The sequence below is a fragment of the Triturus cristatus genome, chromosome 4_1 (genome assembly GCF_964204655.1).
Source record: "Triturus cristatus chromosome 4_1, aTriCri1.1, whole genome shotgun sequence".
Taxonomy (NCBI): domain Eukaryota; kingdom Metazoa; phylum Chordata; class Amphibia; order Caudata; family Salamandridae; genus Triturus; species Triturus cristatus.
Window position 1 is genome coordinate 881,373,522 of NC_140585.1, and position 13,874 is coordinate 881,387,395.

Below are 13,874 nucleotides of genomic sequence, written 5' to 3' on the forward strand. Positions count from 1 at the left end.
AACAACGGTCAGACCAATAAAAAAATGGATCCCTACTCGAAGCAGCTGCAGACAAGAAGGACTGTTTTGAATTTTCTCAGAAACCTGTGCATTGCATGTGTGCTGGAATGCACCGCACACATCCAATACCCAGAACTTTCTGCAATTGGCTGTGCATAAGAATGTGCAGTTTCCAGTATGCATGCCAAGTTCTGAGCCATGGCAGCTTGATTTTACGCCAACACAGGGGATGGATGACACCAGCAACTGTCCAATCTTTCTAGATTCAGCACGGTGCTGCTTTTTGTGTCTTTCATGCAACACAGCACAACTAATTTCAATGCTGCGTTGTGTTGTATGATATCTTAGCATATTTGATCCAAAGTCTGCGAATTTATGGACCTTTGCCATGTAAAAAGGTGACGTTCCCCAACTTCACCGCAGCATAATTTCCCTTTGACTGATCCGTTCACTACAGCTTCATGCCTCACCCAACATGGACACACAATCTTCCCTTTTGTGGTTATTTCAACATACAGTGAAACTCATTGCATGCCCTTTAACCTCCCTTTCAAACTCCACTTAAAAAATGAAATGAAGAAAAACTGTTAGAAAAAGCCACACCTATACTTGACATAGCCTCTCCCGCCACACAACTTTTTCCCAGCATTAACAGAAGGTACTACTGGAAAATGATTAAACAGCAAGAAAACAGGCAAAACCAGTAGTTTTGATCCTCGCACTTGAGCATTGACAAAAGCAAAAAAATGTTCGCTACAGAGCAAAATATTTTTAAAAATAGGTGGTCTGTGTGTAAACAAAGCAATGATGTGATGAAGAATTAAATGTGATCGCACAGTGTACTTCTTGTGTGTAAAAATAGTCCCACATTCCTCCCAATTGAGATGAAAGAAGAATACACCCAAAAAAACAATAAAAGGAAAGTGAGACTAAAGTACTTCTGTGGACTGATTCAATGTGTAATTTACAATGTCCCTAGAACATGGCTGATGGTTCCTGGGCCAAAGAAATCAATAGCAGCAGGAACACCAAATCCTCTTAGAGTATGTGCACATTATGAATGACTCAAGGGCCTCTGCAGGTCAAACCGAATGAATAGCTCAAATGCCATTACACAGCAAACCTATAAAGAGATGCTGTTATCTATAAAACTGCTTTCACTTAACATCTAACTGCACCTCTCACACCCCCTTCGTTCCAAAATGCAAAACAATAACCTTAAAAGGAGGCATACATGCCATTATGGTCATAAACTTCAGCCGACTATAGATTCCAGTGTCAATGATTGTGAAAAAACAATGATTTCCCCTACGATTTCAACATTTTCAGACCAAAGATAAACTTTACTTCCAACCTCTTTATCACAAAATGTATTTTTTAAATTTCAAAATCAAACACATAACATAAAGTATAAAAAAAAACGACATGACCATATGTATACAATTGGGGGTTTCAAAATACGGCCTGCAATTATATTGCAAATGATATGTATAGCGCAGGAATGCCTTTGCATATCATGCTCTTACATCGGGAGTGCCTTCACTGCACAGGTAAGTTTGTAAGTAATCCGTGTGTGTGTGTGTGTGTGTGTGTGTGTGTGTGTAATTTGATATTCAATGTTGTAACTATTTAACTTAAAAGTACTTATATTTTTGATTAATTATAATACTCTATATTTAAGTATTATTCCTTTTATTTGTTATATTTATTTAATATTAATATAAGATTTTAAACTACCATTTCCTTAACAATAAAAGCCCATATACACTACCCATTCATAAACCCTAAATTTCCTTGCTACCTATAGATTACCCATTCCTTAGCCTTAAAAACGCCTTACTACACCTAAGCACTGCCTATCCCATGGCCCGAGGGGGTTGGGTGTGTGCTGAAGTTTGAATATGATCAGAAATCCTCAGAATATGTGTGCGATCATGCAAATACACCTTTTGCCAGTGCCCATGGCAGACTCTCGGTGGTTTGGTATGATGCACTGCACGTTACCCAAGGATGAGCATAATGGCATACAGCAGACCAATGCTTTCAGCTCCACTGTGAGCTAAGCCACGTACAAGTGGCTCACCCCTACATTCATCAACATTCTGCAATGCTTGAAAATCTTCAGTGAAGTTCTGGAAATAAACATCCACACCATATAAACACCCAAGTGACATATAATGTGTCTGTAGCCAGTATTACAACTATTAACATGGGCACATGCCCGGACATCCACTGGTGAATAATCTATTATAACCGAAGCTTTGGCTTTTCTCACAGATTGTTTCCAACAGGCTTTATCTTTAAGCCTCATATTACTTTGAAACATACATCTGCACCCGCATCAAGTGCCCTCTGCCTTTACCTTGCTTGCAGTGGAGTACCACTTGCAGCCCAAACTTTAGTGATTTGTAAATGGTGCACTATATAACTTTCAACATGCACAGCCCCACTTGCCTCCAGGGCTTATGCTATTTCCAAGCTGTGCACCAGAGTAACTTTATGCTGTATGTGACTATAGTGTTATTAATCATGTCATCAGCGATGTCATCAATAATATCAATTGAAATGTCATATGTGACTGAATATGCAATGTCAGAAGCAGGGTTTGGCACAAGTTATAGTTAGGTCAGTAAACTATAAATTGTGAATTTCAACATAGGTTTTAATCTTATTTCAACGCCTAACTATAACGTCACTTCAACCTTTGTTTTCTTCAGTGAATACTTACATACATGCACAACATTCACACACACACAGACACAAACACACACATATTGTTAGTTAAGACACTTAAATCGAACTTAATTGTGAAGTAAAAGGATGAAAGCTTATCTACGATATAAAAGCTCATGCTGTAACTCCTGGAATGTAATGACTCCAGATGTCATGACTGTGAAGTAAATGTAGCATACTATGTACGTCAACCTCTATTGCAATCCATAAATGTGTATAAATGTAGATGTGTGTGTGTATGTGTGTGTGTGTGTGTGTGTGTGTGTGTGTATGTGTGTGTGTGACATGATCAGGGATGCTACAGTGGCTTAAAAATGATAAAATGAACAGATCCTGGCTGCTACCATGTGTCTTTAGAAGGCTCTCACGTTGGCGCACTGTTGTTCACAGTTGCTAAATTGTACATCTGAACACCATGTTGTTTCTGTTTCGTAGGGTGATGCCATGGCTATTTTTGGACCTCAGGGCTACAAAGGAAACAAAGGAGATGAGGTAATAAATACAGCAAGTGCAATTAGAGAGTTTTTACTCCACCAGTCAGTAGGAAGTCCTGGAGCACTAACTTGGTATTTCAGTACCCTCTTCATACTCTATTCCCAGGCAGGGGCTGTGGACTCTAGGAGCACAGTCTGTGTCCTATCATGTCAGCAGGAGGGTGGGTGGGGACTGGGGCTTTCCTTCTCATAGAAATCCAAAATATGGGCACAGAGAGAGTGAATGCTTCACATTTTACACTTGTATTATGGGACACGTGTGGGAGCTTCCCCTCTAGGGGAACAAAAGAACAGGAAAAGGTCTAAGGATATCAAGGTACTTCTCAAGACAGCCTGTCTCCAGCCCTCTCACACCAGAATGAACCTGATGGAGGTAATATCTGGCGTGGTAAAAGGGTGTCCCAGGATTCTGCACTTCAGAAGACACTGCTGTCTCCAGTCCTATCACACCAACTATTAACCTGGTAGGGTAACACCTGAAAGGAACAACATTTTATGATTTGGCAAAGGCAATCCTTGGACTTCAAACTACACTACTGTCTCCAATCCTCTCCCACCCTAGAGTTTGGCTCAAAACAAAACGAATTCCAGGAATTGTAGTTGTTAATCTGGCAGGAAGGCTGCAGCCCCCATTTTATGCATCGTCTCTACGACTGAAATCCCAAAATAGATTCCACTGTGCCCACAGTCACCCACATCGTGCCATGCGCACACTGCAGAACACACATATGCAGTAGGCCACTAACAGGTAATAGATAGCCTGTCCATCTGCTTAAAAATTCACATCTGGCCCACTGTTGGAGCAATCTGGCTATCTGACAGCAGCCACACTCACTATAAAAGGTACTCATGATGCCCCCCTTCAGGCCACAGAGCCCCGCCCCTGGTCCTAAAACATCTCTACTCGGGACACACGTGTGATGTCATGCAAGGAAGGGTCAAAAACAAATCAAAAATACCAGAACCCCTCTTTATGGGTAACTCAGCTCAGGGTTTCACACCTACAAGTCCATGCAGGGGACCTTCCCGACAAAATACCTTCTTTCTTTCTTGCTTTGTCTCTCTTTCCTGCTTTCTCCCCTCCTCTGTATTTCTCTATCGCCCTCTAATTCTTAATCTCTTTTAGTCTTTCTCCTCTGCTTTTCCTTCTTTTCTCTCACTTGCTCTCTCTGGTTTTTTTCTCACTTTGCCTTTCACATGCTCTTCTCTCTTGTCCGGTAACATACCCTCAAGGAGGTGAAAATGAATTCTTAAACCGTCTGCTATTGAATGGAAACGTTAAGTGGGGAGTCTGTGATGAGGAGCCTGACAAACTGTTTCATTTCTCAAATGAAAGCTATAGGGCTGTCAACAGGTGTACAATATCAGCAATTTAATACTGAGATGGGAAACGAACTTTGACAAGAACCGGTTTTATAACTTTACTCTTATATTTGTGAAAGAAACATAGAATTCAGGTTTAGTAACATATCTTCAAAGTTTTAATGCCTAACATTTAACATCAAGATAAAATATATATTTTTAAACAGTTCTTTCGTATCAGAAATTTCTTTCAGCAATACAGGATGTCGGATATAGTTCAAGGATGCCACATTCATAGTGCTTAATTTGTGTACACTAGAAAAAGAGGTCTCCATGAGACAGTAGGTCAGCATTTGAAACAAAGTTTTTTTTGTTGTTTTAAAAAAATAAAAATTGTAAATAGAATACGGGCCAATTTATATTTAAAAAAGCGAACTGAGAGTAAGTGCCTGCCGTGTGGTCTTGAGTGTTCATAGTCTCCACCGGGCCTCATATTCATATTTGTCCTCATTGGTAAACAATGTTTACCCCCAAACTTTTTCAACGCAGGGAATCACAACACGGTTGTTACAACGACCGCGTTGTGACTCCGCATACCATTACTCCGCAAGTCGGAACAATGACTTGCGGAGGGGGGGAGGTGTTGGATTTAAAATCCAACACCTTCCCTAGTGTCCGCACAGACTGGAGTTGGAGTAGTAAATTATACTATTCCAACATCCAGCGTCCCCCCCTCCGCAAGTCGCTGTTCCGACTTGCGGAGTAATGGTATGCGGAAACACAACGTGGTCGTTGTAACGACCGCGCTGTGATTCCCTGCGGGGAAAAAGGCTGCGGAATAACATCATAGATTCGTCGTCATTGCATCGCGCTTGCTCATAGAAGGATCAAACTTTCTTGACGGTGGATTTCTTGCCAACACATGTTTTCTTGGTACAGAAGTAATCCACAGAGCTTCATGAGGGCTTCAGATCGGTACTTGGAAGGTAAACCCTTTAGGCGCCCAATACCATACCATGAACATTCAGGTAGCGATGCAACACCCAATGCAAATTGATTATGTGCTCAGTATCAGAAACCCAGCAATAGTGATCAGAACATACCTGTAAAACAGCTTTATCTCCTGACATCAGTAAGTGACCGTTTCGGGGGTCCCCTCCGTGTCCTTGTTTCGCGTTATTAGTGGCTGTTCAAGTTGCAATCAGCACAAAGGAGTATTCACTGCATGTGCACAAGGTGTGTGTTCATAAAATGTGTGTTTGTGACCCGGCAGTAGCACTCAGTGATAGATGCTTGGGCTCACATCTAAGGGATATGGAAGATGATGTCGGGGGGCCGTGGGCAGTGGCTGTGCATTACTCATTCTCAACGTGTTGCACTGTCACTGCGCATCCCGAAGGTCCAAGTGGCCTCGTGCCACCTTCAGCCTGACATACAAACATTGTGCAGTGATTGAGAGGTCACGCAAGCCCATTGTGACAATATCAGCCCACAGTAAGTCAGATTTACTTATGCCCAGCTAAGGTAGAAAAGTGAGCACTGTCCCGTTTGGTGAACTGCCCCAGATAATGTGTTATGATAATATTGTAATCAAAATAGTTTCTGACAGAATACAATAATGTAAAGGAACAAAAGATTCTGTTTCCTTGGGCTTGTTCGGTCCTTTATTATACAAGATCTTCCACTCCCTTATGCCAACGCGTTTCGTCGTCTTATGGGCATGTACCCTACGACTTCCTCAGGGCTGGAAGTAATACAGATAATTTTGTTGCAGTATATCTCAATGTTCAATACATATGTATTGAACATTGAGATATACTGCAACAAAATTATCTGTATTACTTCCAGCCCTGAGGAAGTCGTAGGGTACTATAGTATATCTCAATGTTCAATACATATACATATGTATATGTATTGAACATTGAGATATATTGCAAAAAAATTATCTGTATTACTTTCAGCCCAACGCGTTTCGTCGTCTTGTGGTAAATAATTTAATTACCGGAACTTAATTTGATGCGGAAAATTAATAATAATAGCTCAGTAAAATAAGAGGCAGAATCCGTGGTATTAGAGGTTTGGAACGGGCTTTATTCCAAAATCAATTCGAATTGATGGACTCCATATTCCATCACCACGAAGGTTCAGGAAGTGAAGGACCAACTTTATTGACAAGTAATCATTTTTATACAGAGGCATTATAGTGAAAACAGATGCAGGAGGCGTAACAGTTGATAACAAAGATAAAACATACATGCGTAACTAAAATGGGTGTAACTAGGCATAACTAAAGAACGTCATTTAGGTATGATGTCACAAATGGGTGGCACCATGAAAGAATTTCGCAATGTCAGCAGAAATACTTGGCAGAAATGCGCGCGCAGCAGCATGACGTGTGATTGACGTGCAACTAGGGGGTGAAGGGGACTTGACATTTAGCTCTACATGTGGAGACAGAAGTCTGGGGTTATGTCAACCTAATCCCGAATCATATCTAACATCCTATGTTTAAAGAACTATGTTATCCAAAAGGAAAGGTCTCTCGAATAAAATCTATTCTATACTGACTGTGAGTGCGTGTACAAGCGTCTAAGTGTCTACATTGGATGCGAAGGGCAGAAATCTTCCATAGTAACAGGGCTATGAATTACTTGCATAAAGACAGAGAAGCAGGGCCTTTTGCTCGGTAGCTGGAAGAATGTTTACTTAAACTACTAGACAGGAATGCATTGGGTGGGGAGCGGAGCAGAGCAGATAATCTTGAAGGTGAAATACAGTTTTTGGCAGGCAGACAGGTCGAGTCAGGCACCGTTAGCCGCGCAGGGAGTAGGACAAAGTTCATGGATACAGATGCGAGCTCAGACTGGAGCTTTCAGAGGCAGAAGGCAGGAAAAAGCTTAATGGTAGAATCAGGGCCTACTCGCCTGGACTGTAAAATGGGATAAATGAACCATATAAAGCCGGTGGCCTTTCATACTTAGGAATAGAATATCCAGCCCATTCATGGCGGATCTGAAAGAGGACATGTTGACGGTGGACGCACATGTGTTTGCGTCTTCATAACTGGAACTGGAGGAAACATACATGTATTCGTGATTTATACATGAAACCGTTGGGGTCCAAGATAGGGGACATAACTGATCATAAAAATCCATATTTCCACATTCCCTCCTTGTCCCCTACTTGCCCTTAAGAGATATCAATCTTCATCAATCCGTTGATCTGTTCATCGAGCATCATTTGTTCTTCTTTCTTCTTTCGGGATGAATGAAATCTTGGTGGTGGAATACACGATGTGACACACAGACCACAAATCGCTGGTCCACATTGTAGGCATAAGCAGCAACTGAATAGTATGAGAAAGCCAATACCTAGGAAGGATAGGACCCTCCATCCCCAGGCTGACAATACACCCCAAAACCAACCGGACCAAGTCCAGGTGCCTGGATTCTGGTCTATCTGGCTTACAATCTTATGAAGGCGAGTTATGGCTTTATATACTGACGGCGAATTTTCTGGTATGAAAATGCAACAACTTGATCCGATGACCCTACAAGCTCCGCCCCTATCGGCCAGGATGACGTCAAGGACAAGACGATTTTGAAGCACAACAATCCGCATAGCAGACTGCTCTTCTGTTAAATTGCCTAAGGCGGAAATAGTTTCGTTCACTACTGCTTCAAGGGTTCTGGTTAATCTACGTATCAGCTTACTATTGGTAACTGTACCTATATAGGGAAAGAGACCTTTATTGAAATCTGTGTATTTTTCCCATGCTGTTTCAGTGTAGTCGACGATTGGGAGATCTCTTCGTTCTCTATTGTGTACTAAATGAGTATTTCTGTGATAATCAGGAGGAGCTAGGAAAACAGGTGGCAAAAGGAATCCGATGTAACAGGTACCATCCCAATCTAGAGGCAAACGTATATATGCAGTCTGACCACATATGAAGTAGGAATGGCGAGAAGCTCTAAATGTAGATTTGCCTTGATCACTGAATTCTATTACAGTGGTGCATCTACTATGGCCCATATGTATGGAACCATTCTTTCTTACACACAATTCACCTTTAACTGGAAATACTGACATAGCGGGCAAAATTGGTGCAGCTTCGGATTCAACATTCAGGATCATGAGATTAAGCGTGAAATTACCTAATCCGTATACTTCATTTTCTAGATCAGTTCCTGTTCTTTTGGGAAGTCCCTCCTTGTTAGGGTAGCAGACTTTGAGTAAAACTAGGTTCAGGTTTCCCCATACCCAGTTGTCTTGATAAACTGCGGAATTCGAATCTAGGGAATTAATTAGACTAAACCATGCTCCACAGGAGCCATTGTGTGTGAACGGATATGGAAAGAGAGGCAGAATTCCCTTATAGTTCTGATAGGGAGGGAGTCGGCCACATATCCAACAATTTGTAGCATTGCTAATCTGATGGGAATGATGTAACATACTAATAAAAGTGTTATTGCGCAGCGCAAATCTATAGGACAACTCATGCGGGGGTAATTCACTAAAAGAGTGTTCAGTTCAGCTAGACGGAGATTGTAGTGCAGACATCAAGGAAGCCAAGTAATCTGTCAGCATATTACAGTCAACATCAGTTATTTTGCGTGGTATTGGCGTCCCCCACATATTTGGTGGTCTACCGAAGATCACCTCATAAGGGGATAGCCCTGTTCGAGAGTGCGCTACCATTCTCATGTAAAAGAGTGCAACTGGTAAGGCTACTACCCAGTCGACACCTTTCTCTCTACATATTTTGGACAATCTAATTTTCAGAGTTTGATTATGTCGTTCCACGAGACCTGCTGCCTCGGGGTGTCGGACACAGTGAAATCTCCATTGATAGCCTAACAAAAGTGAAACGTGTTTCATTAGTTCGGATGAGAACGGCTGGCCGTTATCTGAGTAGACAACACGTGGTAAACCGTACCGTGGGAAGAATTCTCAAACCAACTGGCAGTGTAATCTGAAACCGGGTATGCCTCTGTCCAACGGGAAAGAGCACAGACAACTACAAGAACATATTTGAATCCTCGACATCGTTCCATCTGGATATAATCCATCTGGAGGACTTCAAAAGGGTGATCAGGAGGCTGAAATCCACCCTGTTCTACGGGAATGCTTTTACCTGGGTTAAACTGACAACAGATCATACAGGTACGAACTTTTTGTTTAGCTGCTGCTCGTAAATGTTTGTTGAACCAAATGTGTTGAATGCTGTCTAGCATAGCTTTTTCTCCTAGGTGCGCTGGACTATGTATTGTATTAATGATAACTTGGACCATTGAATCAGGAAGGAACCATACAGATTTTTCCTTCGTCATCCATCCTTGATCCGTTTGGATCCCTCCTAATTCAGTCCATTTCTTTATTTCCTCTGGTGTAGCATGTGTCTGTATGTCAATTACGTCAAGAGCGGGATCCTTAACCATCATGCAATGTGTTGGTGTCGGAACTATTGTCTTTGTTATGTCAGATGTGTGAGTTTGAGCAGTCTGTTTATCTGTTCTGTCAGCTAGATCATTGCCTTGGGAAATGATATCAGTAACTTTCGTATGAGCTTTACATTTCATAATTGATATTGCAGTGGGTAGATGTATTGCATCTAATAAGGCATGAATGAGGGGTCCGTGCTGAATGTGGGCACCGTGAGAAGTTAAATAACCTCTCTCTCGCCACAGCACGCCGAAGTCATGTACAACTCCGAATGCATAACGTGAATCAGTGTATATGTTGACTTTTTTATTTGTGGCTTGAATACAGGCTTGTGTCAGAGCGATGAGCTCTGCTGCTTGAGCGGACAAGGTATTTATGCAATTTGTTTCAATGATTTCAGTGTCTGTTGGGACTGCATACGCGGCCACTAGCTCTCCTGTGCTTGTTCTCATACATGAACCATCTACATACAACGTCAGGTCTGGGTCTGACAATGGGACGTCTGTCAAGTCTTGTCTAGGTTTCGTCGTGATAGTAATAAGTTCAATACAATCATGTGCTAGTGGGTCTGTTCCGTTTACTGGTAACAGTGTGGCAGGATTCAATGTACTACAACGTCTGATTTCTATGTGTGGCTGAAACAATGTTAATTCGTAACCGGTGAGTCTTGCTATAGTCAAGTGTTGTGTTTGTGTGCGGTTCAAGAGAACCTCTACTGCATGTGGTACTTGTACTGTCAATTGGTGTCCTAACACTATGGCATCGCTTTGTCGGATTGCTAAAGCTGTCGCTGCCACTGATTTCAGGCACACAGGCAGAGCCTGAGCTACGGGATCTAATGTACTAGAAAAATAAGCACATGGTTTATGTGATCCTGCTTGTTCCTGTATGAGTTTTGACAAAGCAGTACCTTCGCGTTCTGTAACAAAGAGTGTAAACTGTTTATTGTAACATGGTGTTGCTAAAACAGGTGCTTGACATAAAGCTTTCTTTAGGCTTTCAAAAGCTTGTGTATGTTCCTGAGTCCAAGGGAGGACAGTCGATGTGGCTGCCTCCTGTGTTGTCAACTGAATGAGTGGTTTTGCTAGAAATGCATACTGAGGGATCCACTGCCTACAATATGAAGTGAGGCCTAAAAAGGCCCGCACCTCCTTTTGTGTCTTGGGTATTGGCATGTTAACAATTAACTGGATGCGATCGGGTGTAAGCTGCCTTCCCTCCTTGGACAGCGAGTGCCCAAGGTAAACAACTCGCTGGACACAGAATTGCAGCTTAGAAGGGGACACCTTGTGCCCCTTTTCGGCCAAAAATTGTAAAACCGTCAGTGAGGCTTTTTCACATTCAGGTTCGCTTCTAGCGGTGATCAGCAGATCATCGACATATTGAAGCAGGGCAGTGTTGACTGGCATGTGGATACTATCAAGTTCTCGTTTCAGTGCTTGGCTATAGATGCTGGGGCTTTCTGTGAATCCTTGAGGTGCGCGTGTGAATTTAAAGCTTCGTCCATTTAAACTAAATCCGAACAAGTATTGGCTTTCCGGATCTATTGGGACGCTGAAAAAGGCATTCTTGAGATCAATTACAGTAAAGAATGTTGCTTCGGAATCAATGGCTGTCAGTAATGAAGAAATATCTGGGACTACGGGGTATTGTGGTACAATACATTTATTTAATTCGCGCAGATCAATAACCAATCGATATACTGGCGGGGCTGTTGGATCAGTTCGTTTAAGAATCGGAATTATCGGGGAATTACATACATTGGAGTCGGTTTCCACAACCACTCCTTGGGTAATAAGCTCGTCAATGATTTGCAGTAAAGCCACTACAGCATCTGGGGGTAACTTGTATTGTCGCATTCGTGGTAGTACCACTCCTGTCTTTAGTGTGACTCGATATGGTGTAATGTTCATGCAACCAACATCTGTAGGGCCTTGTGCCCATAAATGTGTGGGTAAAGTCTGCAGTCGGTGATCCATGTCTCGGGACACATAGTGCCCTTTGAAATCACGTAGAAACAATCTTACTCCTTCCGGAGAACAACATATTATAGCTCCTAGAGCTTTCAATGTTTTTATACCTAACAGGTTTTCTGGACATGATTTAGTAAGCAATAAATCTGTAGTTCGTGTCAAGGGACCAATCGTAAGTGGAAGAGGCTGTGATACTTCGTTAATGATAGGTTTTCCTGAAAAGCCAAGGGAAATATTCTGTGAGCCTGAGAGGGGTGCCCCTGGAACTTCACTACGTTTTATTGTTGTTCGGCTTGCCCCTGTATCAAGTAAAAATTTTCTATCTTGGCCTAATAGTTCACTGTGTACATAAGGTCCTTCTTGATCTACAGGGACCTCGATAAGGGGTAAGCCAACTTCCCTCTCTAGGCTGTTTCATGAGTATCGTTGATAATCGGGATAGTCATACTGTGCGGTCTGGTACATCTGTTGTGTCGTTGTTTGTGTGGCAGCAATAGGCTGCGGTGGTGGAGCTGGCATAGACTGTTGCGGAGCTGGCATGGACTGTGCATGCTGCGGAGCTCCTTGTTGGTTCTGCTCCTGTCTAAGTGGCCGTGGTCTTTCTTTTGTATTACCTATGGCGATATTATGTTTTAAAACTGGACAATCGTGTACATAATGACCTGGCTGTTTACAATAGTTGCATGTCCCTTTTACAGGACCTGCTGAAACACTGGACTGTGTCATACCCCTTTTATGACCGTCAGCTGGAACTGTCTGGGAAACTAGCATTTTCATTTTCGTGTCTTTCATGCGTCTTTGTTCATGTTCTTGTTCTTCTCTAATTCTATTGTGATGGTACTGTAGCATTTGTAACATTTGTGACGGAGTGTTACCTTGCCAGGTACTCTCGAATTTCAATACTCTATTCTTAACTTGGGGCAAGGAATTTTCAACTAATTTTGTCACAAACAGATGTGGATATGATTCGCTACTTGCTTTTATTCCACTATTTATACCAAAACATTTTTCGAATCGGGCATAGAAATCACTAGTGTCTTCATCTTGCTTTTGTTTACAGGCTGTGATTGCACCCCAGTCTTCCTTTTTCGTAGTTAATAAACGTGGCAGTACCTGTACTAATAAACCTGGTAGTGTTTTGGTCTTATCCCCAAGCCCTGAACCTGGACCTCGAGCTTTTTCTTCGTTTTCTAATGCTGTCCAATCTATCTTTTGGTCTCCCAACTCCCAATCCTTTTCCTTGAGTTTTTCGTAAATGCCCGCAGGCATTAATACCTTCAATATTTTCATAATGTCGGGATAGGTATACTCTCCCATGAGCAACATGTCTTTAATTTCACGGTGGAAACCCGCTGGGTCTTTGTCATGACTGGGTACCACTTTCTTCATTTCTAATAGTTCTATTTTAGATATGGGTGTGTATACAAACACACGTTTAAACTGATTGTCATCACCTTTTATCGGGTGCACTTCGCGTAAGGGATTCTGTCTATCCATATAATACGTCGTTCTTTCCTTGATGGGCAGTGAGACATGTTCGGGGCATACAAACAGAATGTACTGCTTTCTGGATTCTAGTATTTCTCTAATTAACTCAGTACCTGAACCTCTCCATTTATTCGTGAGTAATTCAGTCAATATATCAGGTAAGGGGCCAGGATCGGAGTGTTGGCTTTTATATAATATAAGGAGTTGTTGAATCATATAGATACCAGCTAAACGCTGTTCATCTGGGGTGAGGTTCAAAAACGTGTGTGCTAGTGTATCATCACTATATTTTCCGGGGCTGTCAACCCAGTGAACGGCTGACCTGGCTAATTCTTGTTCGTCCATAGAATCGAGTATATGATAACCCCTTCGTTCTCGGAGTAATTTGTCAGCGGCTTGGAACGAATGTTCGGGGGACCTTATATTTATTATAGGTGTTTGG

At 42.0% G+C, this 13,874-nt stretch overlaps 1 protein-coding gene across 1 annotated transcript in view; it reads left to right on the forward strand.

The window, feature by feature from the left end:
• Positions 1-13,874, forward strand: part of LOC146855703 (uncharacterized) — a 1,104,791-nt gene that overhangs the window by 841,060 nt on the left and 249,857 nt on the right. The window contains exon 86 of the mRNA XM_085653597.1: positions 3,169-3,225. Coding sequence (XP_085509723.1) covers positions 3,169-3,225 — 57 coding nt within the window. The remainder of the gene's footprint in view (positions 1-3,168; positions 3,226-13,874) is intronic.